Source organism: Macrotis lagotis, chromosome 4, assembly GCF_037893015.1.
Source record: "Macrotis lagotis isolate mMagLag1 chromosome 4, bilby.v1.9.chrom.fasta, whole genome shotgun sequence".
NCBI lineage: Eukaryota > Metazoa > Chordata > Mammalia > Peramelemorphia > Peramelidae > Macrotis > Macrotis lagotis.
This window is the reverse complement of record NC_133661.1, coordinates 147,483,451-147,509,980: the sequence shown is the minus strand read 5'-3', so window position 1 is coordinate 147,509,980 and position 26,530 is coordinate 147,483,451. Positions and strand designations below refer to the sequence as shown.

The 26,530-nt window shown below is 34.2% G+C and overlaps 1 protein-coding gene across 6 annotated transcripts in view; it reads left to right on the top strand.

Moving 5' to 3' along the window:
* The window catches only part of RORA (RAR related orphan receptor A), an 861,625-nt gene extending 838,815 nt beyond the window's left edge, over positions 1 to 22,810 (top strand). For all 6 annotated transcript variants that reach the window (XM_074234286.1, XM_074234287.1, XM_074234289.1 and 3 more), the window contains 8 exons: positions 3,333 to 3,474; positions 6,909 to 7,304; positions 11,620 to 11,741; positions 12,788 to 12,920; positions 14,294 to 14,401; positions 15,688 to 15,798; positions 17,190 to 17,302; positions 18,080 to 22,810. In XM_074234286.1, coding sequence (XP_074090387.1) covers positions 3,333 to 3,474; positions 6,909 to 7,304; positions 11,620 to 11,741; positions 12,788 to 12,920; positions 14,294 to 14,401; positions 15,688 to 15,798; positions 17,190 to 17,302; positions 18,080 to 18,244 — 1,290 coding nt within the window. In that variant the 3' untranslated portion in view covers positions 18,245 to 22,810. The remainder of the gene's footprint in view (positions 1 to 3,332; positions 3,475 to 6,908; positions 7,305 to 11,619; positions 11,742 to 12,787; positions 12,921 to 14,293; positions 14,402 to 15,687; positions 15,799 to 17,189; positions 17,303 to 18,079) is intronic.
* Positions 22,811 to 26,530: the final 3,720 nt, after the last annotated feature.

The window sequence follows — 26,530 nt, the reverse complement described above, 5'->3', positions numbered from 1 at the left end:
TACAGCTATAGGAGCTATACAGGAGAACAATGAGGAGCAGAAGGGGATTGAGGCTGAAAGCTTGTCAGCTTTTAAAGACAAAAATTGCAAATAACTGTGATTCATAGGCATGCTATAGCCATATAAGTTCTCCAAATATTGAAACAAATTGAAGTACTGTAGCCTCTACCTCCTTTTACCTATTCCAACTTGCAAGTTGGCCTTAGGATACTCGAGCCACCTTTAAAATTTAATGGCATGGGAGGACATACAATATCATTTCCCTTGGTCCTTATATCCATTTCTCCTCCCTCTGGGATATCCATGAATTTGGGTGAGCAAATTACTCTGGTCAGCTTCCCTGGCTATATTACTCTTTTCCCTAAAAGTCTGACTTCCCCTTTGTATATTATTTTCCCTCCTTTGAGTGGATGGTCTACGTATCTTGCCATTCCTATGAGCACATTATAATTAAAAAATAAAAAAGGATAGAGGAAATTTACCAATCTCATTAGTTAATCTATCACAAAATTTGGTGCTAAGAGTTCAAGTACCATCTAAATATGCAGGATAAAGGATGCTATTAAGCTCAGACATGGTTTTGTTATCCAGAAATGCTGTAACCTTTGGCAAATTATTTCTTCTCTATGGGCTTCAGTTCCTAATCTGGGAAATGAAGAGGGTGGACTATATTGATTTCATTTTAACATGTTTATGTTTTTTAATATGCATATTTTTCCAGTTATGACATTCTTTGTATGTCTCTCATCTCTCAGTCCCTACAGGTTCATTATCTAGCAGTCAATTTCAGCCACTCACCATCTCCAACCTATATCCAACCTATTGCCAATTTTCAATTTTACCTTTGCGATATCTCCTCTTCTTTCTTTTGAAACTGCTATCACTCTGGTGTAAGCCCTCCTCACCTTACACTTGGACTATCACAATAACCAATAAATGTTTATTAAACAGTCAATTAATAAATATTTATTAAGTACTTACTGTGTGCCAGATAGCTAAAATGAGCACTGTGTTAAGTGCTAGGAATACAAATGCCAAAAAATGCAATGAATAAACATTTATTAAGCACTATCACAATAATCAATAAACATTTATTAGTCAATTAATAAATATTTATTAAGCATTTACTGTGTGCCAGATAGTTGAAATGAGTACTATGGTAAGTGCTAGGAATATAAATACAAAAAAAGAAAGACAGTACCTACTCTCAAGGAACTTACAATCTAATGAGGAAAGACAATACACAAAAAGAGGCTATAAAGCAATGAAGAAGAATAGGAGTTGGGGTACCTGATTTGCAGGTGTGGTAGAAAAGTTAGAGAAGTCCCACAGGAGTACAGTCAGATAAGAAATGAAGAGATGATCTGAGCTGAGTTCTTTCAGCTCAAAAGTTTTGGGAGCTCATGGCTCTAGCTTCTAGTCAGAGGAACAGAGGGTGGTAATAAGGAGGGTAATAAAGCTGATGGGATACTGCAAGATGAGGAGGTTTCCCACTATTGAGCTTCCTGGGGCATAGTGGAAAAGTCAGAGAAATTCTAGAGAAGTACACCCAGTTAAGAAATGAAAAACTCTGCTAAGAATTAATGCTAAGGACAGTGGGTTTCTAGTTTGGGGGCAGGGAGATAGTTACCCTCAAAAAACTTACAGTCTAATGGAGGAAATAGTACCCCCAAAAAAGCTCAGTGGAGGGTAGGAAGAAAAGCAGAAGGAAATAAACATTTATCAAGAACCTTCTATGTACCAGATGGGCAGAATGGATAGAACACTGGACTAGGGATCAGAAAGACTCTTCATGAATTCAAATCAGACCTCAGACACTTACTAACTGTGATCCTGACTTTACCCTGATTGCCTCAGTTCCCTCATCTGTAAAATGATATAGAGAAGGAGATAGCAACCCATTCCAGTGTCTATCAAGAAAATCCCAAATAGGGTCACAAAGAGTTAGATGCAACTACAACAATACAATAATAACAGATGTGTTAGGCATTATTCTAATTGCTTTTACAGATATCTCTTTTGATCAATAGTAAAAAAAAATAGCTTGCGGGTTGGTCTGCCTGTTTCACATTGTTTCTCATTGTTTCCTCCATTCATCTGTCAAAGTGATCTTAAAGTGCATGTCTGACCATGTCATTCGTGTACTCCATTAAATTTAGCAACATCCGTTACCCTGAACAAATTTACAAGACACAAAATCCTCTTTGGGGCATCCATAGCTCTTTATAACTTCTTCTAAACATGCACAAACACACACACACACAGACACACACACACAGCTTTCCAGTCTCCTGATCCCTTATTCCCCCAGGCCCCACATAATCTATGATCTGGTGACATTGACTTTTTTTTTTTGCTGTTCCCATCTTCAAGATTTTTTTCTTCCATGCCTACAATTTTCTCCTTTTTCATGTCTACCTTCTAGCTTTTCTGAATCAACTAGCTTTCAAGAATCAACTAAAATCCTACTTCTGAAAGAAGCCTTTCCTGACCTCCTTAATTCTCATACCTTGCCTGTGTTGATAATATCCAGTTTTCCCATCTGTAGTTTGTGTAGTTGTTTTCATTTTTGTCCCCTCCCATTAAACTGTGAATTCCCTAAGAAGGACTGTCTTTTACCTTTCTTTCTATCCTCAGGGCTAAACAAAATGCCTAACAAGAAAGATCACTTAATCAGAGTTTATTGACTGACTACTTAATTAAAGGTCAAGAAAAAGAAGTGAATCTGATTGAAAAGTCAACAATCACCTAATTCACTCCCTCTTTTGATGGTTGAGGAACTTGATACCCAAACAAGTGAAGTGACTTGACCTAAACTGAAATAAATAAATGAGCTAAAATGAGCAGGGGCATTCCCAGGGCTGTTTCTGGGACCTAGGCCAACCAGGATTTCTTGTTAGAGTTATCATTTAAACTTTGAAAAACATAGAAAAGTATGTTTGGTGTGATTTTTTTTTTGCAATAAACATTTTAGAAATCTATATAAAACACACATGAGTGATTAGTTTCCCTTCATTTCTTTTCCAAGGGAATTTCATTTAATCATCGATAGACACAAAGAGGGGACCTAATCCAATACTCCTTATACAACACTGCTGAAATTAAAGAGAGTTTTGCATATGTAAGGACTGTAGGATTGGACTCGGGAGATTAATTTTGCTCAGGAAAAAAATAAACACTAGTTTTAATTTCATTAATGATTTCCTAGATGATTCCAATACAAGTTTAATTTTCTATTAAATATTAATACCACTTAGTACACTGTCTTTAGTATTGGGTAGATAAAATTGATACTAACCTGCTATTTTTACATTTTGTGACTTAAATCACAGGGCTTTTTCAGAAGGAGTCAGCAAAGTAATGCCACATACTCCTGTCCTCGGCAGAAGAATTGTTTGATTGATCGAACTAGTAGAAACCGCTGCCAACACTGTCGATTACAAAAATGCCTTGCTGTAGGGATGTCTCGAGATGGTGAGCTCTCCCGATTTGAGTTGTGTTCCTAGGGCAGAATGACAGTCTTTCTTAGGAGAAGATTGTTAGAATACTTCTTAAAATGTGAACCAAGTGGTTCCATATATTCCCTGTTTCATGTTGTAACATAGATGTTGATCTAATTTGCTGAATCTCCAGAGGATTGGTTGGTTTAAGCTGATAGAGTGAGGGTGGCATGACAAGGGAAATGTGTCAGAAAACTCCAGTGTATGAATTTAAGACACTCTGTGGAGAAGCATTGATTAAACATAGGTATAAATCTTATTGCCTTCATACTTTGAATTCCCATTACATTTTGCCAGATGGCAAAGCACCTCACCCAAATTTATAGTTTTGTAGACAGATGCTTTATCCCAAAAGGATTATTGACATTCAGAGTAAATCAATTTTGACTTACAGTGCAGATTTTGAAAAATTGTATGCCTCAGTCAAGTATTTGTACACATAAAATATAGGAGAATAAAGTAGAGTTTGGATCAGCAATAAATGTTCTTTCCATTAAGGAAAATATTTTTAAGAAGGAGAATCCATCTACCTTCCAATTATAAGATAGTCTAGATTTCCCTTGAAAACTATCATAAGTGTACAAATAATCAACACCAGCTTGTAAGACAGTTATTCAAATGCATGGAAGCTGGGCACAAAATACATTAAATATATTTGAGGTCATTTCATAATGTAGGATGATCCTTCATGCGATCCAGTTGACCAATAATGTCTTTTCTAATAAGGCTTCTTTTTAAACGACCACCCTGTAGAAATCAACTTCAGCTTAGTAGGCATGCTATCTAATAAAATGTGCCTTATTGACATAATCCAATATTTAGAAACTCCTGTGGACCTTCTACTTACACAGATTGCAACCCATGATGGCACTGGTGTATGTGCATGGTTCTTGAAATATGAAAGAATAAAAGTGAAATTTTTTGGAGCTGACAGATGCAGGTCACAAACAATTTACACCATATTCTTAGAAATTCCTGTGATGTGCAATGCCAGCAGATTTTCTCTTCTGTTGGCAGTGAGCTGACAAAATTAGGTGTTGCTTGGGAACCTGTAAATTAAAGTCACAGGATAAGAATATATTTTCTCAAGAACAGTTTTTCTTTCTTATTTTGAAAGATATTATTATGATGGCACTATAGGGTAAGACAGAAGTTACTGTATAGTTGTTGCACATATGCAACAATAAAAATTCCACCTAAATTTATTCATTGAATGTAATAGAACATATACTTTTTAATTGTTTCAGAAAGGATGACCCCAGGTGTCTCTAAATTTTTTTGTAAAGAATAAATGGTACACACTGTTTTGAGTGTGAGGTCAGTTTTTTTCCATTTGGAAAAGTATAGGTTCTTAGGTAAAGTAGACAGAGTGCTAGACTTGGGAATCAGAAAGACCTGTGTTCAAATACAACTTCAGGTGTATATTAGCAGTGTAACCTTGGGCAAGTCACTTAACGTCTCTCAACTTCAGTTTCTTTATAATTCTGCACAATTGAGATAATAGTGCTTACCTCACAGGGTGGTTGTGAAGATCAAATGAGAAAACATGTGAAATGTTCTGCAGGGGGCAGCTAGGTGGCATAGTGGATAAAGCACTGGCCCTGGAGTCAAGAGTACCTGGGTTCAAATCCAGTCTCAGACACTTAATAATTACCTAGCTGTGTGGCCTTTGGCAAGCCACTTAACCCCATTTGCCTTGCAAAAAAAAAAAAAAACAACCAAAAAAAAAAAAAAAAGAAATGTTTTGCAAACCTTAAATGTTCCATAAATGCTAGTTTTTATAGACCTAAACTCCTGGGTCATGGTCCACCTTGGTTTTGCAACTTTTCCACCTAAGTTTTGATCACTATGACTGATGTTCCAGCTTAATCAGTTTCTTCTAGTCAGAATAAAGAAGCATACCATAAGTATTCTTTGGCATAGAAAATGTCCAACAACTATCTAGTGTGTTGACCTAAGCAGCAAACTCATTTTCATTTTTCTTCCCCTGAAACAATAAGGTGGAGGTCAGATGAATTAATTCATATTTTCTATATCTAATTTCTAATTATAATAGCATAGTAATACTCAACAGTCTTTGCCTACTTCTGTAAAGTTGGAGAATTGTGATCTTTAACAGGAAGGATTCAAGCTAATAAATAATTTTTCCTCAGTGAATGGATCGTTTCAGGAGAAATAATTGTACAAGCTGGATGATCCCCAGATAACTTCCCTAATTATCCTTTTCATTTTGTACCTGGAGGCATATCCCAAGGGAGAAACATTGAAGCCAAAATTCAAGTGTTGATAACTTGAGACCAATGATAGCAGAAGGCTATTGTTCAGTTTCTTAAAAATGGGTGTCCAGTGATGCTTTAGGGGGTCTACTATAACCAAATTAGAGATCTTCTTTAGATTGGGGTGGGAGGGGGGGATGTTTCAAAATAAGGAAGAAAATGAATCAAAGTCTAGACACAGAATGGAGTTGAGTATTCAGCTTCAGTTGGCCTAAGGGAAGGAAATAAGCATTATAATTGGCCAGACCCTATTCCTAGAGTTTCACAAGTATTACCTCCTTTGGTCCTCACAACAACCCAAAATGTGGCTATTACTATTATCATCCCCATTTTACACTGGAGGAAATTGAGGCAAATACAGGTGCTGAGGCTGGATCTGAACTCAAATCTCAAGGCCCAGACCTCTGTCCACTCTGCCATTTAGCTGTCTCTATCAGGAGAAATTATAGTAATGTGAACACTGAACTAAGAGTTGGGAGACTGACTCTTGCCATTTACTCTCCCAAAGTAAATCATTGATTTAGGTTGAAAGCAGAAGAGAAGATGCTTTGTGCCATGGTAGAGTTGTGAAATTATAATCAATATATATTAATATTAAAGACTAATAGGATGATAATACTTACAATGATAATTAGATAGCATTTTATAACACTTTTAGTTTAACAAAATAATTTGCATATGTTATTCCATTTGCTCTCACAAAAACCCTGAAAGATAAGTGCTGTGATTATATTATTAAGTCCATTTTACAGATAAGGAAACTGAGGATGAGAAAAGTTGTGACTTGCCCAGTGACTCACGTTGAAAGTATCCAAGGAAGGAACTGGATTTTTTCAGAGGCATTCAGAGTTAAGCGACTTGCCTAAAGTAAATATCTGAGTTCAGATTTGAACTCAGGCCCTCCAAACTCCAGGGCCAGTGCTCTCCCCACTGTGCTGTCTAGATGCTCCAGTTAAAACCAACAGTAAACTTTTGGGTCAATTTCAATGTTATATAATTAGTTTCAATACTATATAATTAATTGCCTTGGAATAATATTTAAGGGAAAAATGATAAATATATTAATACATCTATGTGTGAATACTCACACATATATATGTTTATGTGTCTGTCCTTTTTTTTCCCTCTCCAGCTGTAAAATTTGGTCGGATGTCAAAAAAGCAAAGAGACAGTTTATATGCCGAGGTACAGAAACATCGAATGCAGCAGCAGCAGCGGGATCACCAGCAGCAACCTGGAGAGGCAGAGCCACTGACACCTACCTATAATATCACCACCAATGGGCTAACGGAGCTTCATGATGACCTCAGTAATTACATTGATGGTCATACCCCCGAAGGGAGCAAAGCAGACTCTGCAGTTAGCAGCTTCTACTTAGACATACAGCCTTCTCCAGATCAGTCCGGTCTTGATATTAATGGAATCAAACCAGAACCAATATGTGACTACACACCAGCATCAGGCTTCTTCCCTTATTGCTCTTTCACAAATGGAGAGACTTCTCCAACTGTATCCATGGCAGAATTAGGTAATACCAGAGAAAAGTTTCTGTAATTGCTTTAATAATACCCTTTGAATGAAAAGTTAACACATTTAGCTTTCTCCTAATAAGTATGCAATTAGAAATTATAGCAGACCTTATCATTAGATAACCCTCCAATTCTATCTTGCGTAGTCATCTCTTCTTTTGTTTAGTCAATTATTGAATTGACTGTGAAGCACCACTAAAGGTAAGTAATGGGTGTCTCTAGCAGAAAGTTCAAATTCTACAGGAATTTTTTAGGTTTAGGAAATGTCACCATTGATTTCTTTGAGATATTTCCAGTTATTTCCACAAAGAGTAAAAGATTGCTAAACTTGGGAAGCAGAATGACCTGAGTTCAATGGAACCATAATTTTGTTTATTCTTCCAGATATTTTTGTAATGGATGCTAGCCATGCAGTATGTTCATTATATTGGACTAGTCACTACAAAAATAACTGTAATTTCTTTATGGCTACCATTGTTAGAGTGCTTTAGATTAAATTTAGACAGGACTATAAATATGAAAATACAAAATATCCTTTCTATGAAATTATCATTTGCTGTTTTGATTGGATTTAAAATACTGTACTATTATCAGGGGACTCTTGATAAAAAAAAAATATCTCTGCCAGTTTTTGGTTGACTCTGCTCCTAATAATTTCTTACTCAAGGTTCTAATCCTTTGGAACCTTTCAATCGGGGCAGTGCAAGTGACTTATCTGTGACTATAAGAGAATTAAGAATTGTAAAAGGGAAATTAAGAGCAAGAGCAGAAAGATTTTGTAAGCAATTGAAATCCTCATTTGCATTCTATAGATATGTGCTATTCTTTTTGGAGGATTTCTTCTGCCTTTTCTACATCCTTTCCCATTAGATAACTATTTTTCTTTTTTGTGGGGAAAGGAGCAGATTTTTATTGTCCATAAAAGCTGCCTAAAAATAGAACAAATGAATTTTTTTGCAGTTCATCATTAATACTTGTGTTATAAATCTAAATCCATAAGAGGACTTTTTTCAGCCTCTGCTTTAACCAGTAAATAATGTTAAGGATATATTCACATCTTTTTTAATTAATGCAGAAACTTCTGAACTAGAAGGTGTAATTTTATTGTTGTTTTTCTCGAATTGGACCCAGAATTCTTTATTTTATAATCCCAGTTGACCCTTAAAAAGAGATATGTGAGGAAAGCAAGATTATCAGAGATAAGCAAGAATTTGACTGAAAGTTAATATTCTTTTTAATGACCAAGATTGTTTTAATTTTATTGTCCTGCCCCCATAAATTGTACTTGTGGTTCTTTTGCTGTTCTTTATTGTTATCTTTGGACATAGTAAATATACATTTACAAATGTAAGTGCACATGACTAAAATAATAAGCCACACACTAAAATTGTGAGCATTATTAGTGCAGTGAGAGTTGGGACAGAGGGACCAGAGGACTTCTGTAAGGTCTTTCAGACTTTAGCACAATGCCTGCTCAAGAAGGTCCTAAATAAAAGCTTACTTCCTTCATTTTCCCCTTCCCACTAATATCAATCTGAAATGTAGAATTAAAATAGAATTGACTTGGGGAAAATGCATGATTTGATTACATCATTTTTGAATAATTTTGATTGTTTTTGTACATTTTAAAATTTAATTTTCAAAAATGTTTTTGAAAAATATCAGTTCTTTTAAAAAACTGAGTTTCGTGCACAGAATAAGCACTTCAGTCTTATTATTCAATTGAAATGAAGAACTAATAGTATTACCATATTATAATAGGAAATAGCAAGTTAAGTGCTAATTTTGTAGAATTTAAGATGTAGTTCATGCATTTTTAAAAAAATTAATGTTCCGATCTTAAATATTAAATAAATGAAATTCTATACTCACAATGATGTGATGTCAGAATAGCTTTTGTCATTAGATTTTGATTAGCAAATGCATAGAATTCACAGATGTGATCTTGTAGATTAGCATATGATACACTACCAGTTCATTCTTCTCATAATGACTTCTAACTTAGAGAGTAGCATCTTACCTCCCATCACCCAGCCCTGTATTTTTAATGGAAACACTTCTAAATTTCTGGCTAGATAATTTGATTCCTTCATGAAGTTCTATATTTGGTTTAGTTAGCATAGTCTAACAACCCTGGAGACCTGGGTAGAAAAACGAAAGTTATTTTCTTCTCCTATTTCCATAATTAAGAAATAAAGCAATTGTTGGAACAGAAAAACTAAGTTCCTAATTTTTTATCAGTGTGATATTTTCTTATGTGCTGAATTAGAGAGGCTTTATAAAGGGCAATACAATTTTCTAAAAATTAGAATTTAATCAGAACTTAATCAATAGAGTTTGTGAATCATAACCAAACGTGGTAAAATACTGACTGGTGAGAATGTGGCCACTGCCCTCTACTGGCAAGTCACTCACATTTAAACATTCAATTGTACCCCTTTTACTGACTGGTCTAGAAACAGGGAGAAAGTGGTTTGGGGCAAATATAACAAGAAAGATGGACTCATTTTACAATAATGAGATGCAGCTCATTCAGCTACTCACTTAGTAAGTAGATGTATTTACTATAGCACAATATGGAATAATATTCTATGGGCAGCATGGAAAATATTTCCTCCTACTCTCTTACCCTCCAGCCTTATGTACAAGCCCTGGCTAAACTGAATATAAGGAATTCATTCCATATTTTTAAGGACCCAGCCAACTGGATCTACAGAGAAAACTTGCCATGTTCTCCACTATTTTCAATAGCGTTTGGAACAATCAACATTTTAATGGGTCAAGTCCATTTTAAACTTCTATAAATATTTTAATTTATTTGAAAGAGTTACTGAAACCACAGAAAATGTCCTATCGGGGAAGCTATGTTTCTTTACAAGAGAAGTCCAGTGTCTTATTTCAGAATTATTTGGGCATTATTATTTCCCCAATGCCTTTTGTACCATTTTGCCAAGTTATTCCTTTTGGAAAAATGTCATCATTCTAAAGTGGTTTTCATACCGACAGTTCTCATTCTGTTCATATTATAACCATCCTCTGAATAAATGGGAATTTTTGTTGGCAGCATGGCCAATTCAGCCAGCCCTCAGATCTATTCTTCTTAATATTATATGTTTTTATCAGATTCTTTTAATTAACCTTTGAATTCAGCCCTTTAACTCAACTCTCCATGCTACCATTCCTTTTTCAGAACTTCTTTGTCTAGTATATAGATTTCTGAAATAGTTTTATAATTGATTTTTCTCAAGTCTCTCCTGCCTTCAGTCTACACTGAACTAATCTTCTATTTCTGTCTCACCAAGTCTAAACTCTGCATCTTTATATTATTATGGGTAACTAGTTCAGTTTAACCTGTCTAATATTATTTCCAATATAATGTTGTAATTTCCTTGATAATGTTTGTAAACACATTATCTAACACACTGTCTCTTTAAATGTTTTTCAAAATCTTCTCCTCCAAGAAACACTTCCCAATTATCTAACATTGATTTCTCCTTTCTTGACCTCCCACAATATTTATGTCTCCCTTATATAACATAATTACATTGAATCTTACACTGTTACACTATTTAATTGTTTTGTGTATAAATCTTATCTACCCTATGAGATAAAGACCATAGCATAGATTTTTATATTCCTAACAGAATCTGATAAAGTACTAGAGCATTAATTAAATATTCATTCAACAGTTATCTATTTCTATGTTTGTACAACTGGATAATTTTCTACTTTTTTTTCAAGACTTTGCTATGTAATCATCTGCACAGGAGATATCCCTGCAAATCTCATCCCATCAAAAGCTCAAGTCCAGAGGTCTCTTGAATACATTTAAAATGAATTGGTTTAATTTTCTTTCATGTTTTAGTTATTTCTGCCTTAATAGTCATTCATTCCCAGGCATCTCTGCAGAGGGAAAGAATGTTATCAAGGTCAGGAAGTTCTAAAAAGTTTCTAATCTGTTTCTGTTTGCAAAATCCAGACTCCTCGTTCTTGTCTTCCTAAACTGAATGGTCAGTGAATTGTTCAGAATGACTTAGAGAATCTTGATCCTTTTTTATGTCATACAATCCACTCCACACCTTTTTGCACTAAGATGTTTTAGGTCATTCTATATTGATACAATTGATACAATTACCCTGACTTAGGTGGGGGGAACAAATTCACAAACCCCAGGTTAAGACCCCTGACTTAGTAAGCTTATTTGTTTTAAGTTGTGAAAAATGTCAGAGTAATTCAAAAACGTTTATTTGACTTCAAGACTGAAAGGAGAAGAATCATTGTATTTTATCCCCTTTTTGTTTTGTTATGACTTAGAGCACCTTGCACAGAATATTTCCAAGTCCCATATGGAAACTTGCCAATACTTGAGGGAAGAACTACAGCAGATAACATGGCAGACCTTTCTCCAGGAAGAGATTGAAAACTATCAGAACAAGGTAAAACCTTGGAAAATATTTTCAGAATCTCTTTTTAGCCCTCCCACTTTTAATGGGTCAAAAGGGTGAGGGTTGAGGGTTTTGGACTAGGAGGTTATGGGGAGTTTAGCAATGAACAAGGAAATATAACATCTAAATTGTGATCCTATTTGACTTTCATTGTGCTTTCAGCTTGTCAACAAGCAAAGGAGTTAGGTAAACCTCCAAAAAAATCTCAATGAGTTTATATTTGCGATTATATTTGAGAATTTAAAGGCTAGAAGTATGTAGTAAAAATGTTTCAACTTTAGTTTTCTAGAAGTTAAGAATCAGATATTTAAAAGGCGCATAAAGGTTTTAGAACATACTATACCAAACATGCCAATAGGAGGCTCAGACTTAAGGAGGAAGTTTTATAGAAGTAAATAGAAACTCATGGAGCTTAGGTTACTTGTCCAGGGTCATTCATCCCGAGAGTCATTCATTCAGAGTCAAAATTAAAATAAAGGTATCCAATGAAGTTTTTCCCCCATTTTGTCTTGACAGCAGAACAAATTTGAACTGACTGTGACAAACTAGTTATCCTCCAACTTATTCTAGGAACATACTAATATAAGGCAAGCAGGTAGACAGATGAGGGCTCACCAAAGCATCATTGAGTTTACTTTTAAAGTGAATACAGAATGAGAAAAAGAAGACAAAGCATATTCCCAAAGGCTCTATGGGATTGTCTCTGAAGCAAGGCTATAGGTTGTCTTTTTGGTATTTGTGTTCATAGCATCTCCTATTTGGCAGGGGGAAAAAACCCTTGTAGTGTTAGGAGAGAGGGAAAAAAGGAGGGATTTTGAAAGGAGGGATTTCCTGAATCTAAATGAAAATAGTTGAACTATTACTTTTATATAAAGAATTTTTGCTTTTATATACATAGGGTATGTAGAACACCTCTACAAAACTTGGTCACTGGAATCCACCACCTAAGATGGATTTGAAAACATTAGACCAGTTAAACCAATTATGCACACTTTGTGGATGATTTTGTATGGTCACCTGTTTTCTCTCTTTCACAGCAGAGGGAAGTAATGTGGCAGTTGTGCGCGGTCAAAATCACAGAAGCTATTCAGTACGTAGTGGAGTTTGCCAAACGCATTGATGGATTTATGGAACTGTGTCAAAACGATCAAATTGTGCTTTTAAAAGCAGGTATGTGCTTTGCAGGCAAATTTCAAGGGCCATTTCACCCTGCTTGTGAACGAAATGCTTGTTAAGGTGAGAAAGAGAGATGGATAGTGGTTTTCCTCTATTGTCATTAGCTCATGTTTCTCTTAGCAAAAACCAGCTTTAAATGGTTTATGTTCATTTTAAAAAATTGATTTCTGAATGAATAAATTTGATATTTACTTGTATTCCTAAATTTTATTTCTGTATTTTTTTTTTCATTTTTTTAGGGTTTTTTATTATTTTTTTTTTGCAAGACAAATGGGGTTAAGTAGCTTGCCCAAGGCCACACAGCTAGGTAATTATTATTAAGTGTCTGAGACTAGATTTGAACCCAGGTACTCCTGACTCCAGGGCCGGTGCTTTATCCACTGCGCCACTTAGCCACCCTATTTCTGTATTCTTGGACCCTATGAGAAGTTTAGTTGAAGTGGGAGTGAAGAATATTGATTCTTGTGCTCAGTAGAAATCAAATTACCATTTTTTTAAAAATCACATAACAAATATGTGTGTGTGTATATATATATACACACACATATGTACAGCTGTTTGCACATATAAATTTGAAGCTTTTTTCTTTCCCTTAGCAACATTAGGATTCTTCATAGAACAGCAGAGATGGGGACAGCTAAGTGACTCAGTGGATAGAGCACCGGCCCTGAAGTCAGGAGTACCTGAGTTCAAGTCCTGCCTCAGACACTTAATAATTACCTAGCTGTGTGGCCTTGGGCAAGCCACTTAACCCCATTGTCTTGCAAAAACTTTAAAAAAAAAGCAGAAATGATTTTAAGGTTATAATGTATAAATCAGTCTTCTGTAAAACCCAATGGCACCTCAATACAATGGGCAATGGGGTTAAGTGGCTTGCCCAAGGCCACACAGCTAGGTAATTATTAAGTGTCTGAGGCCGGACTTGAACTCAGGTCCTCCTGACTCCAGGGCCGGTGCTTTATCCACTGTGCCACCTAGCTGCCCTAATTTTTTTGTTTTGTTTTGATTTTTTTAATAAATAATCTTTAATGATAGTAGTACACATCACTTATTTTTTTTTAATTTTATTTATTTAAGGTGTTGTGACTTGCCCTTGGTCACCCAGCTAGGTAATTATTAAATGCCTGAGGTCAGATTTGAACTTAGGTCCTCTTGACTCCAGGGCTGGTGCTCTATCCACTGTGCCACCTAACTTCCCCTACATGTCATTTATTATGAATAAATCAGTCATGTAACTATAGATCCCATCAGTTATACATATAGTATCCATTATATCACCTACACCATTGAAAGCCATGCTTCCATTCTTTATGTAGGATTAAATTCCCTAAAGCATTATAAACCAAACCATTTTTGCCTTTATTTAGGTTCTTTGGAAGTGGTATTTATCAGAATGTGCCGTGCCTTTGACTCTCAGAACAACACCGTATATTTTGATGGGAAATATGCTAGCCCTGATGTATTCAAATCCTTAGGTAAGAAAACTCTAAACTGACTTGTCAGGAGACCAGGGATATGTGAAGGGATATTGTCATCCAAAATGAAGGCAGTTATTTGAAAGCTAAAAACTAATGTTTTATTTTTCTTTTATATTATATTATGTCACTAGAGAAAACTCTAAAAAGCTTTTAAGGTCTCATATATGGTACCATAAATTCCTATCATATCTAGTCCAATATTGAGTTTTATGTTCTATGCCTCTGTTGTCCCCAGGATATTAAATAATTATATTCATACTCTAAGAATTGTTGACAAATTTTGATAATAAGATGTATACTGGACTTTAGATAAGTACAGCAAGGATTCCAAATTTAGAAAGAAAATAAATTATTACTCAGAAATGGATCCTACATTAACACATATCAGTTTTAAGGAATTATGACTTTGTCATTGTGGGAACTTCCTCCAGCAATAAAAACTACATACTGAAAAAAATCACAGCCCCTCGTTACTTTGGTAGCCATTCATATAGCATCCATTTCTAAGTAAAATTTCAGTTTTAGAGAGTTATCTGAGACTTTATAGAAGTTAAGTGAGTTCCCTACGGTCACACAGCTAGAAAATATTCAAGTTAGTATTTGAACCCGGGAATCCTTGTTGCCAAAGCCAATACCATATCTACTCTGCTCACAAATTCTACACACACACACACACACAGAACCATATCACATTATGCCATAACCATTGTAGAGAAATCTACTGATAAAACGTTTCAACTTATTTTGTATATATAAAGCCAAGATAGAGCTATATAAATTGTATCTTTTTACAGGCAAATTCACAGAATGTAGATTTTAAAAATTTTTGGAGTAACCTAGGAAGCAAAAATGAGTGGAAATAATTGTATATGGCTTTTTAATCAATCCAATTTTCCAAAAAAATTCAAATATAAGCTCTAATAGTAGCAGCAGCAGAAGCCATAGCAGTAGTAATAGCAAAATGCATATTGGCGGTCTGTGAGGTACCCCATTTTAAAGATGAGGATACTAAAGTTGACAGTTTAAATGACTTTTCCAAGATCACATAAGTAGTAAATGTCTGAGGTTAAATTTGAACTTGGGCCTTCCTGACTCCAGGTCCAGAATTCTATCTCTATCCATGGGGGCCATCTACTTGCCTCTAGATTGCTACTATCACTTATGAATGTAATCATTTAATTTTCTCAAATTAAATCCTTACGCCTGAATGGTATGATAGCCATATCTTTTTCCCCTAGGATATTAGCCCAAATTCAAAGTCTTTTATGTTTTTATTTTGACAGGTTGTGAAGACTTTATTAGCTTTGTTTTTGAATTTGGAAAGAGTTTATGTTCTATGCATCTGACTGAAGATGAGATTGCATTATTTTCTGCTTTTGTGTTAATGTCTGCAGGTAAGTCTGATTTCTCTTAACAAAAAATAATAGTTTTAAGATTGTCTAGGCAAAGAATTTCTGATTTTAACATTAGTGAATAGAACTTCCCTTTCTTAACTAGATAAAACACATTTTCTCCAAACTGCTAAATTGGGATTCACCAAGGTATACCAGTTCTAATGATACCTATAAAAAATTGTTTCCCTACAATGGATCAAACTGGTGGTTCATATAGCCTATATTCTATATGTGAAGATTCTGGATGAAGTAATGGGGATGGATCTTGTTTGCCTTGACAGTAAAAGTTGACAGTGTACCCCCAAAACATTCTTCTTTCTCTTAATAACCATTTTGGCACTTAACTTGCATGACTTTGTCCCATCCTTTATATTTTTATTTCAAAGTTACACATTCCATTAGTTTACTCTTCCTGTCATGAAATTTTTTTTGCAGTTACATTATTTTTCTTGAAATCATTGGCTACTTTGAAGTCTTGCTAAAACTCTTAGTTTCCTTAACTATAGGGTAGTTATAAATATTTGCCTTAGAGGACACTCACTTGAGTATGGATATGGGCACTTAGGTGTATGCTTATAGGTCATAGCAATTTCATCAAAAACTTGAGTGCCCATGACAAATTTATCTATATATGTGCATGTTATCTCCTACTTTAAAAAGTGAGCACCTTGAGATGGGGACTGTTTTTCCCTTCTATTCCTATCACCTAGCAAACTGTCTGGCTAAATAAATACTTTGTGATTGATCATCTACTCTTAAGCATATACATGCTAAATTTAAGTAACATATCCTGAAGATGTGTTACTTCTGAAGAGATCCTACTTTTCCTCTAAGAAGCAAGTTATATCTATAAAGCTTATAAATAATGCTTATAAAAGCTTAATTGTGTGGCAACTAGGTGGCTCAGTGGATAGAGCACCAACCCTGGAAGAAGACCTGAGTTTAAAAGCGGCCTCAGACACTTAATAATTACCTAGCTGTGTGACCATGGGCAAGTCACTTAACTCCATTGCTCTGCAAAAACCAAAAATAAAAAAAAGTTCAATTTCCCATGTCCTGCTTTATAAAATTCCAAAGGAAATTGTAGAGAGGATTCAAGTCATCCAAAAGCATTTATTAAATACCTACTGTAGGCCAGGCACTTTCCTAAATGCAGAGAATACTAATAAAGACAAAAAGCATTCCTGAATTTCAGGGTTCTCACTTTAATGGGCAAGACAACATAAAAATAAATTACAGACAGGAAAAACTGGAGATAATCTCAGAGGGAAGGCACCAGCATTATCAGACTTTAAAAGGGCTTTGATAAATTATATTAAAGGAACACAAGGACTACTCCTGATTTTGTGATATTAGAGGAATACTACAGCCATCTTCCTGCTCACTTTTAGATCGCTCGTGGCTGCAGGAGAAGGTAAAAATAGAAAAATTACAGCAGAAAATTCAACTAGCACTTCAGCATGTCCTACAGAAGAATCATCGGGAAGATGGAATATTAACCAAGGTGGGAGCCAGAAAGTCTCCAGTTGGTGACTCCTTGTCTTAGACTATCTGTACTGTCTGTGTGTGTGTGTGTTGTAGTATTTTGGTAGGTGCTTTGCTAGTTTGTTTATTTGTGGTGATTAGTTGGAGTATATTTGTCAGTAAGTGGAAAAGATAAGGATTAAAAATTAATTTTATTATGTATTTAGGTGGCATGGAGGTAAGTGAAGGGGAGAAAGCTAGAGAAGAAAATTTGTGATGGACTTTCTCTCTTTTTCCTTACCTGCAATGCAAATACAAAGTCAGTTACTTTCATAGATTGTGACATAGGCAGACAGGGCTGATGACTGGGGCAGCTAGGTGTGATGCAGTGGATAGAGCACCCGACCTAGAGTCAATGAGACCTAAGTTCAAACCAGCCTTGGGCACTTCCTAGTTATGTATGTAAAGCTCTTTGCAAGCCTTAAAATACTCCCTAAATGTTGTTGTTGTTGTTTTATGTTTATGTTATCATTATGTTGAGAAGAAGACAGTGTGGTACAGTGGGGAAGAAACCTGAATTGACGATTAGACTACATGGGTCTTAATCTGATTCTGTCAATGACTGTGCATTTCTGGTGAAATTAATTCATCTTTTCTAAAGTTAATTTTCCTTCTTTCTAAAGTGAAGGAGATTTATATGGACTACAGAGAAATCCAAGTATAAAATAAGTATATTTTGTTCCAAGATGCCTTCCAGGTTAAAAAAAAAATTTCTTGAGTTTTCCTTTGACCCTCTGTCTTTCCTTCTCTTTTACAGTTAATATGCAAGGTGTCTACATTAAGAGCACTATGTGGACGACATACAGAAAAGCTTATGGCATTTAAAGCAATATACCCAGACATTGTACGACTTCATTTTCCTCCGTTATACAAGGAGTTGTTCACTTCAGAATTTGAGCCAGCAATGCAAATTGATGGGTAAATGTTATCACCTAAGCACTTCTAGAATGTCTGAAGTACAAACATTAAAAAAAAAAAAATTAACCAAGACACTTTATATGGCCCTGCACAGACCTGGAGAGCCAACACACTGCACATCTTTCGGTGGTCGGGGTCAGGCAAAGGAGGGGAAACAATGAAAACAAATAAAAGTCGAATTTGTTTTTCTCATGCATATGATTTCCATTATGCCTACAGATATGGACCCTTTTTCTGTCTTGGCTTCTTGATCTTTGACCTCTGTTTACAAGGTTGTCTTTTCTTGTAGTTCACTGCCCACAGACTTTCTACAGAGTAATCAGTCTTTCTAGTCAGTACAGAGAAGTCCAATAGTAACCAGGGACTGCTGGGGATGCAGAGCAGAGGTTGACTGCCCTGGTTTGTATAACCTGCTCATTGTCTCATGAAGGAAGATTTTTATTTTTTTCACCTATTATTGCCAGTAGGCAGGACAGCACGGAAAGGGTCCATAGCAATAGCAACAATAGCATTATAATATATTACAGGGTAAATGGGCATGAAGACTATATATAGCTAAAGAGATATTGTTTATATATTGTTTTAATTAATATAAAATGTAGTAACTGGTATAGCTTTTCTTGTTGAATTGATAAGGCACTTTTCATTTTGCACCTTTTTTTTCTTTAAATTAAATGCTAGCGTGTTCATTGTTGTGTCGCACGTGCACCAGAAAGGCAAGTTTAACTGAAAAAAAAAAAAGGCTTGGAAGGTACGCGAGGAGGTGTTTATGCTGCTGTTTTCAAAAATACTTTTAAAAGAATGGCTGGTCATATCTAGAAATGATTATGTTAATTTTTTACACATGGAATTTAAGTCTGAAACTGACATAGCCCTAAAGGACGCTTTGCCTTTTGCCAAGTTTTAAAAAAACGAATGTATTTAAACTTCCTTTAAAGTATAATTGCAACTCTAGGTGGAGACTGAAAATATAGACTCTTTTTTGAAAAGCTTTTAAACTTGTTCTCCCTCCCCTCCCCTCAAATCCCATAGCCCTAATTATGCAGAATCCAGTATTTGTATTTAGACATTTTCCAGTAGCAATCATTGAGCTTTGGAACAAAACAGTAACCAGTGTATTTATTGGAATTAACTTTTTACTACCAGAACAAATTTATGGTCTTAAAACACAGACTAAAAGAGGGATGAGTTGGAGGTGAAGAAGTTAGAGAAGCAGTATATGGGTCCTTAGTATAGTGTGGGAACCCTGAAAGCATACCACAGAATAAACTCTAAATTAACTATTCAAATATTCTAGAATTCTAGAAAAAATATTGCACTCTTCATTTTTGTAGGCAGCAGAGAGTAAAAAAGAGGCAAGATATGTTGAACTATTTTATCTTATTTGTTAAATAGTAAGTAAAATGTCTTTATGTTCAGAAAATGAAACTGATACCACTAGTACATAGTGTCTTCAGTAGGATAATTGGGGCTGCAATTTATTTGTCTATACAACTGGAGAAGGGAGATTTCCTCCATCCCATAGAAAAGGAGTAATTTCAAGGTATAATGAGCTTATTTCTGGAACAGGATGGTCATTCCTTAACCTCTTAAGTCTATAAATGTTCATTCTAGTCCCACAAGAGCTCCTAAGCATGAGATTCAGATACCTGATTTTCTATTTGGTTTTTTTGTGTTGAACTCTTCAGCCTTGTTACCCATATGCCTCAGGACAAAAAGTATTTGATGGCTGTGATATCATTTGATAACCATTAAAACACACACACACACACACACACACACACACACACACACACACGGGACCTGAATATTTTCAATCTATTTTATCATGCTAGAAGCAAAAATGTAGTGCCAAATATATTTGCAAGAACAATTTTTTTTTCAGTAGCAAAGGAAAAAAATGTGCAAAATCCAGTCTGCTTTCTGGAATTGTGGTCACCCACAGCTATCTGGAACTTGTTTTTATAGCTAGTCATTCAATCTCAAATACAAACTTTCTCACATTTCTTCAATATAGCTTGCCTATATCTTCACAAGGCAAGTTGTGTCAACTCATGGTTTAGGAATAGGCCTTCTACAGCTTATACAAAGACAATATCTTTTGTTACCTCAGGGTAACAAATGGAACTTTAATCAGTTTTTTCCACCCACAAAGAAGCCTTTACTTTTCCATCAGAAAATATCCTGATACTTTCCCATGAAATACTGATTTTTGAATTTATATTCTGTTGTCATCTGTGACTTCAGAAAAAAAAATCATTGAATTTAGATTCAATTGATTCCTTTACTTAGGGTTTATGAAAAAAGAAAGGAATTTCTTTGCATAATGAATCTGTATGAAGCCTAAATAACATCTTGAACATTATCTAGAACACTAAATAGCTTATATATAAATGTATATGTATATATATATACATATTTGATCAATAATCATTGTCTAACAATAAATGGAAAATGAAAGTATTTGAATACTTTAACATGTGGCTACATAAAAGAATGATTATCAGTTAAATACAGAAATTAACAGTCAAAATTGTTCATTTAGGTAAATATGCTCCCCTAGGAATTGATTGTCAGTTTCTGCAAAGTATATATACTTAGTCAATCCAAGGTTTTTATTTGTCCAATTTATCCTACTGGGCTGACATTAATAATGAATTATATTGTGTTTTGTTTTTTTTAATTGATTTCCTTATAAGTCATTTCTGATTTACTAAATTTTGGAGGTGGTTTTATTAAAGTATGTTAACTTTTTTTAACCAAAGCTTTCTGAATATGACCAGCCTCAGGTGCTAGTACTTTTAAAGAGCAACTAAACTTAATTCAGTGTCCACTTTCAAAATTCTGATGAGCTAATCTTTCCTAAGGGTGAGACAGACCTTGATATTGAATGTCTGTCACGATTTCTATGATACCTAATCTAGAAAAGATCTAACATTGAATCAGAAGTAAAGTTTGGGTATCATCATTTCAGAATGGCATTGCTTGTGAGGGAGAGGCAGGAATAAATCAAGATAGAGTAATATAATGCTGCTACCATTTCTTTTTTTAAAGACCTAGAGGATGTTGAATATTATGAGCTAGACACATTTTATAGTAGTAGATTTATGATCCAAGATCTGAAGTAAAGTGACATATTCTATTAATAATATGCTGTGCATAAATCAATGTGAAAAACTTTGAATTTTCACTTCTCTTTTCATTTCTTCCTTGACATAGAAACATCTATAATATGTATTCTTTCACTAACATAGGAATGATTATTTTTAATGATTCTTATCATTAAAGTCACCTATACCTAAAAGTATTTACCAGAAGATTTTTTTTTTGGTCTGTTCCCACAACAACATCATTATTCCTTAATTGAGCTTTTGATAACCATTCTCAGAACAAATTTGACTTTAAAGAAAACCTGGATACCTTATATTGCAGTGGTATCTATGCAACTTGTTTCTTCTTTGACAGTTCTTTGACAATTTTGTCTTTGTTCACAGTAGAAGGCCACAGTTTATGACAAAATGAAGCTTCAAGCAGTTTAACTAGTTGCTTTAAAGTAGTATTTTTTTTAGTGAGTGCAGCATAATCTTAGGTCTCTAAAATCCTTATTCACCCTTTGTAATGTAAGCAAAGTTGATTTAAGACACTGTTTCTTCTAAGTTTAGTTGTTCTTTACGAAGTTTGTACATTTATAGTATGGATACCCAGGTCTATGTGAGTATGTGGGAAGGTTGGGGGGAGTGAATGAATGTGTGTGCAATGTGAGTGAGCGTCTGACTGCTTCTAGGCTACTAAGTGTCAATGGAAAAAGAAAATGTATTCAAAATATGTAAGTCAAAAATAGAAGGTGGAAAAAAAAGATTTATTCTATAACAAAGCCTTGTCTGGACCACTTTAGAGAGACTTCTATTTTTTTAACCCTTCTATAAATATTTGATGGCACTTGAAATATTCCTGCAATAAAATGTGATTTGTGTAAAGAAAAAAAGATTTTGTAATGTGAAACAATGAAAGAAAGTAATGTAATTTTCTAAAAAAAAAATACAAACAAACAAACTTTGTATTATTTTCTTGATGGAATTTGTCTATCTGTCTTTGGAAAACTTTTTATTTCATTGAATGTGCCATAGTAGAAATACGTGTTCTTAAGTTTTTGACTAAGGAATAGCTGTTTGTGTTCCGACATTCCAAAATGCAAAACAATTTAGCAGAGTCCTAATTAAAAAGTTGAATTAGTCTGTAAGCTTCTATCATTGTTGCTTTTTTGCACATGTTCTTCATTCCTCTATAGTGCAATATGTACATAGAGCACTTGCGGGTGTACCTTGATCCCTCAGGGAAAAAAATACATATTTGTACAGGTTTTTTTTTTTTGCCTTTTTTTCTTTTTTCCTTTTTTTTTCCTTTTTGCTAAGGAATGTCGATTGAATCACTTGTTTATTGTTGAGGGGCAGCCAGATAATTATCCTAAAAGCCACTGTCTCAAACATTGATTGTTGAAATCATACATGTCCTTCTAGTGCTTTTATTTTTAAAAAATAAAAACTTGTTTTCTGACAGTTCTTTGTGCTGATTGGTGAAAAAAAGGGTAATTAAGCACCTTATAATTGACTTAACTGTGAATGACAATCCATCTTGTTATCAACAATAGAAGCCCTATCGTTTTTGGAGTTGGGGTTAAGAGTCAGAAACTAATGTGCTCAGGGATCTTCTAAAACTCTTAAAACAGGGTGGCCAGTACTACTGGAACAAATTTCATTTTTCATTAATATTAATAAAATCCCTCCAAGGCACAAGTGAACTGCATAAGAACATTAGTATATAAACTATTGACATTTGTATCATTTTATTGTCTGAAACCTATATTCTCTTTGGTCTTGTGTGCTTAAAAACAGCATAAAGCTGTGCCGTTCTGTTCTAAAACTAAATGAACATTAAGTGTATTAACAAAGGAACGTTGTTCAGAGTTCCATTGCACACATTATGTGCGAGTTCTGTAATTATCGTGAGTGTTCATGTCAAATACATTTTCAGAATTCTACAACGAAATATATATTCCAGAATTTACTTATTGATAAAAATGAAAAGACACTATTCCAAACAAGAGGTGAATAATTGTTCTCTTGCTCTGTCACTTTCTTTCTGTCCTCTCTCCACCCAGTCTAACCCCTTTCTCTCCTCTTTCTCTTCCTTTTCACCTCTCTGTCTTTCCCCTACTTCATTTTTTTGCCATAGAAATAAATATGCAGAAGAAAGCTTTAAATACTTTTTAGACAAAATACCCCAATATACACATACTTTGAGACCTTTATATATCCATTGGATCAAGAGCAGCTACATATAATAACATGCTTTGTTTTTGACTATTGGGGGGCAAAACTCATTGCATCCATATGATTAGAACTTTACTATATTTCATTCTAGGAAAACATTTTTACTACTTCAGTGTCAAAATTTATAGTATAATGGAATGTCTTTAAAAGACATGACAAGTCATATCCTCCCCCCCCACCAGAAACACAATAAGGACAAAAAAAATCCTAATATAATATGTTCCAGCTATCAAACAGTTTTTCTATCCTTCAGTACCTGCCTTATAAAGCTATTTTATCATTTTGAATTAATTTAAAGAAACTCTTGCATTGCTTAAAAAGACATGCAAAGGCTTTCCTTCAGCTATGCCTGCAATATAGAACGGCCAGATATTTCTATGTAGCAGTTTGTTTCTGTTCGATTTTTCATTAGTGACATCAGCTCTTGTTGGGCATTTCATTTAATTGATTTCAGCACCAAACTGCCATTGTAGATTATAAGAACTTTATACCCACTTTTGAGGCAGGAATCTGACCTCTAAAACTTAGAGCAATAATTACATTTAGTCCATAAAGGAAATATTTTTTTTTTGGTAATTCAACATAAAATGTATTGGTCTATGGACTCATTGTGGAAACTGTAAATGAATCTTTTGAGTGGCTAGAAAAGTCAGTATTTCTAATTTGCATTTAGTGTTATACTATAATCATTATACCACATTCGCCTTTTCCATTTTATTCCTTGAAAACCTTTCACAGGACACATTGCATTCTGTACATGCCATCATGATGTTCCTCAAACAACAGCTCTCTGCTTTCATTGGTCTTTGTAATTCTAATTGCTTCCCACCTGTTATCCCAATCAGTCTTAATATGGATTAATACATTTTCTGTAGAGCTGATTCTCACTGAACAGATTGCATAAGTAAATGCAAGCAACTCATAAGCAATATAGTGAATTTTATTTCACAAAAATACATATGTACTGTATACATCTTTCTAAATTCCAAATTTTCTTTTCTCTTTTGGTTTGAATCTACATATAAAACAGTGGTAAGTGTTTTTAACATTAGGACATTAGCTGGCTGCTTCTTTCTTTGTACCTGTATTGTCTGCCTGCTCCTTTTGTGGAGATGTGTTTTTGTATTGGATGTTTGGGCCAATGGGAGGCTTCAAGCTACAACATATTTTCCCAATTTAAATATATTTAACATATGACAAACCCCAGACAAGGCTTTTAAAATGTATAAAGAACTGCAGTGTTAGGTGGTTTATTTGCAAACCATTTTCAATGTTGTCCATTTTTATGGCACCTTTAACAATATTCTTGTTTCCAAAGTACAAAAAAATAGGTTAAAAATACTCTAGCCATAACTGAATGTCAAGCAATAAAAACAAATGACTTTTTGTGCATAGATTTTAAAAAAATACAAATTTTAGACATCTGCATGTAAATGCAATCTTGTTTACTGCTTTCTTCAACTTGAGCAACTGATTCCTTATTTTCCTGCTAACTTAAGGACTTGTAATGGCCTGTAAACATTTTCTCTTACTCTTCTTTCAAATTTATCTTCGTCTCTGCTTTTGAGTCATAATATTTAATGTTGTTCTGCTCACCTCTATACAGTTAACTTTTTGGCTTTCATTCTGTATAGATAAGAAAATGTTATATTATAAACAGCCTACTCAGTGCAAATATTTATCTGTTTATCAAATACCACATTATTCTGTATAATACCTGTTTTACTATATAATCTATTTTAGACATAGCTGTTTAGAACTAGAGTGTGCTATTTTTGTGTTTTTCTGATGTGTGGTGCTAGATAAGTTACTTTTGTGAACAAAAATCCCTTTTATTCCTAGACAATACCACCTTTGGGTCTTGTTAATTTCACTGAGTATAACTATATATATTTGTATATATATATATACATATATATATATAGTATATATATATATATATCTACCTGTACCCAACTGGTACCTGTATCAGAGTGCTAGATTTGGGACATGCTTTTCTCTTTAAATACATAGTATCATTATATAAATTATTCTACAGCATATTTAATTGGGATAAAATTACTTCCTTAGTATTGATATTTGCCATTAATAGAGTAAATTTTCTTATAAATATGGATTATCAAAACTAGCAGCTATTTTTTGTTTTATAACTTGGCTTCATAATATTATATTTCATAAGATGAAAAATAATTTCCTTTGGCTTCAAGAACCTAAATGTTCTCTCTAGTTTAAAAAGCAATGCATTTTTAGAGGTGGTTTTTTTTTAAATAGCAAATTACATTTGGCACCTGCTACACTTAGCACCTGTTACAAATAAGAGACATCGATAGAAAACATTGTTGGTGGCTTGATGGCAAAATAAACCTTCCAAACAAAAAGTCACTGGTAGACAAAAATGCTTTTCTCTAATAAATGTGAGTCTCAATGATTAGCTTGGATATGAAAGTCGCATTATTATTCAATTATGTAACGTTCATTTTGAATTAGTAATTTGAGAAGGAGCTAATAACTCAATTCTTCTTCCAATTCCCATTGGCAGATTTATTTTCAAAAGAAATATATCAAATATCTAACTAAGGATGTAGTTAAACCTTATTAAATATTTATTAGAATTGTTCTGTAATATTACTGAATTTATAAGATCTTTAGCAAAGATTTTTGAGCAATTTATAAACCTATATCAAATGTTTCTGTTTACTGCACTTTTTGTAACTGAAGGTGATAAATTCTAATGTCATGGTTCTGGCTTCCATGCATTGCATTTGTACCCGCAATCCTAGACATTTTCCATTTTTACGGAAGATTTATTGTTATCATAAACATAAATGCAATTGTACATGGTGGGCAGGTTTCATGATCACTAGAATGCTAATAATAATTACCTTTCAAAACTCAATTGGCTAGAGGCTAGTGGAAAAACAACACATTTTAATACAAATCATGAGGCCATTCCTTCTTGC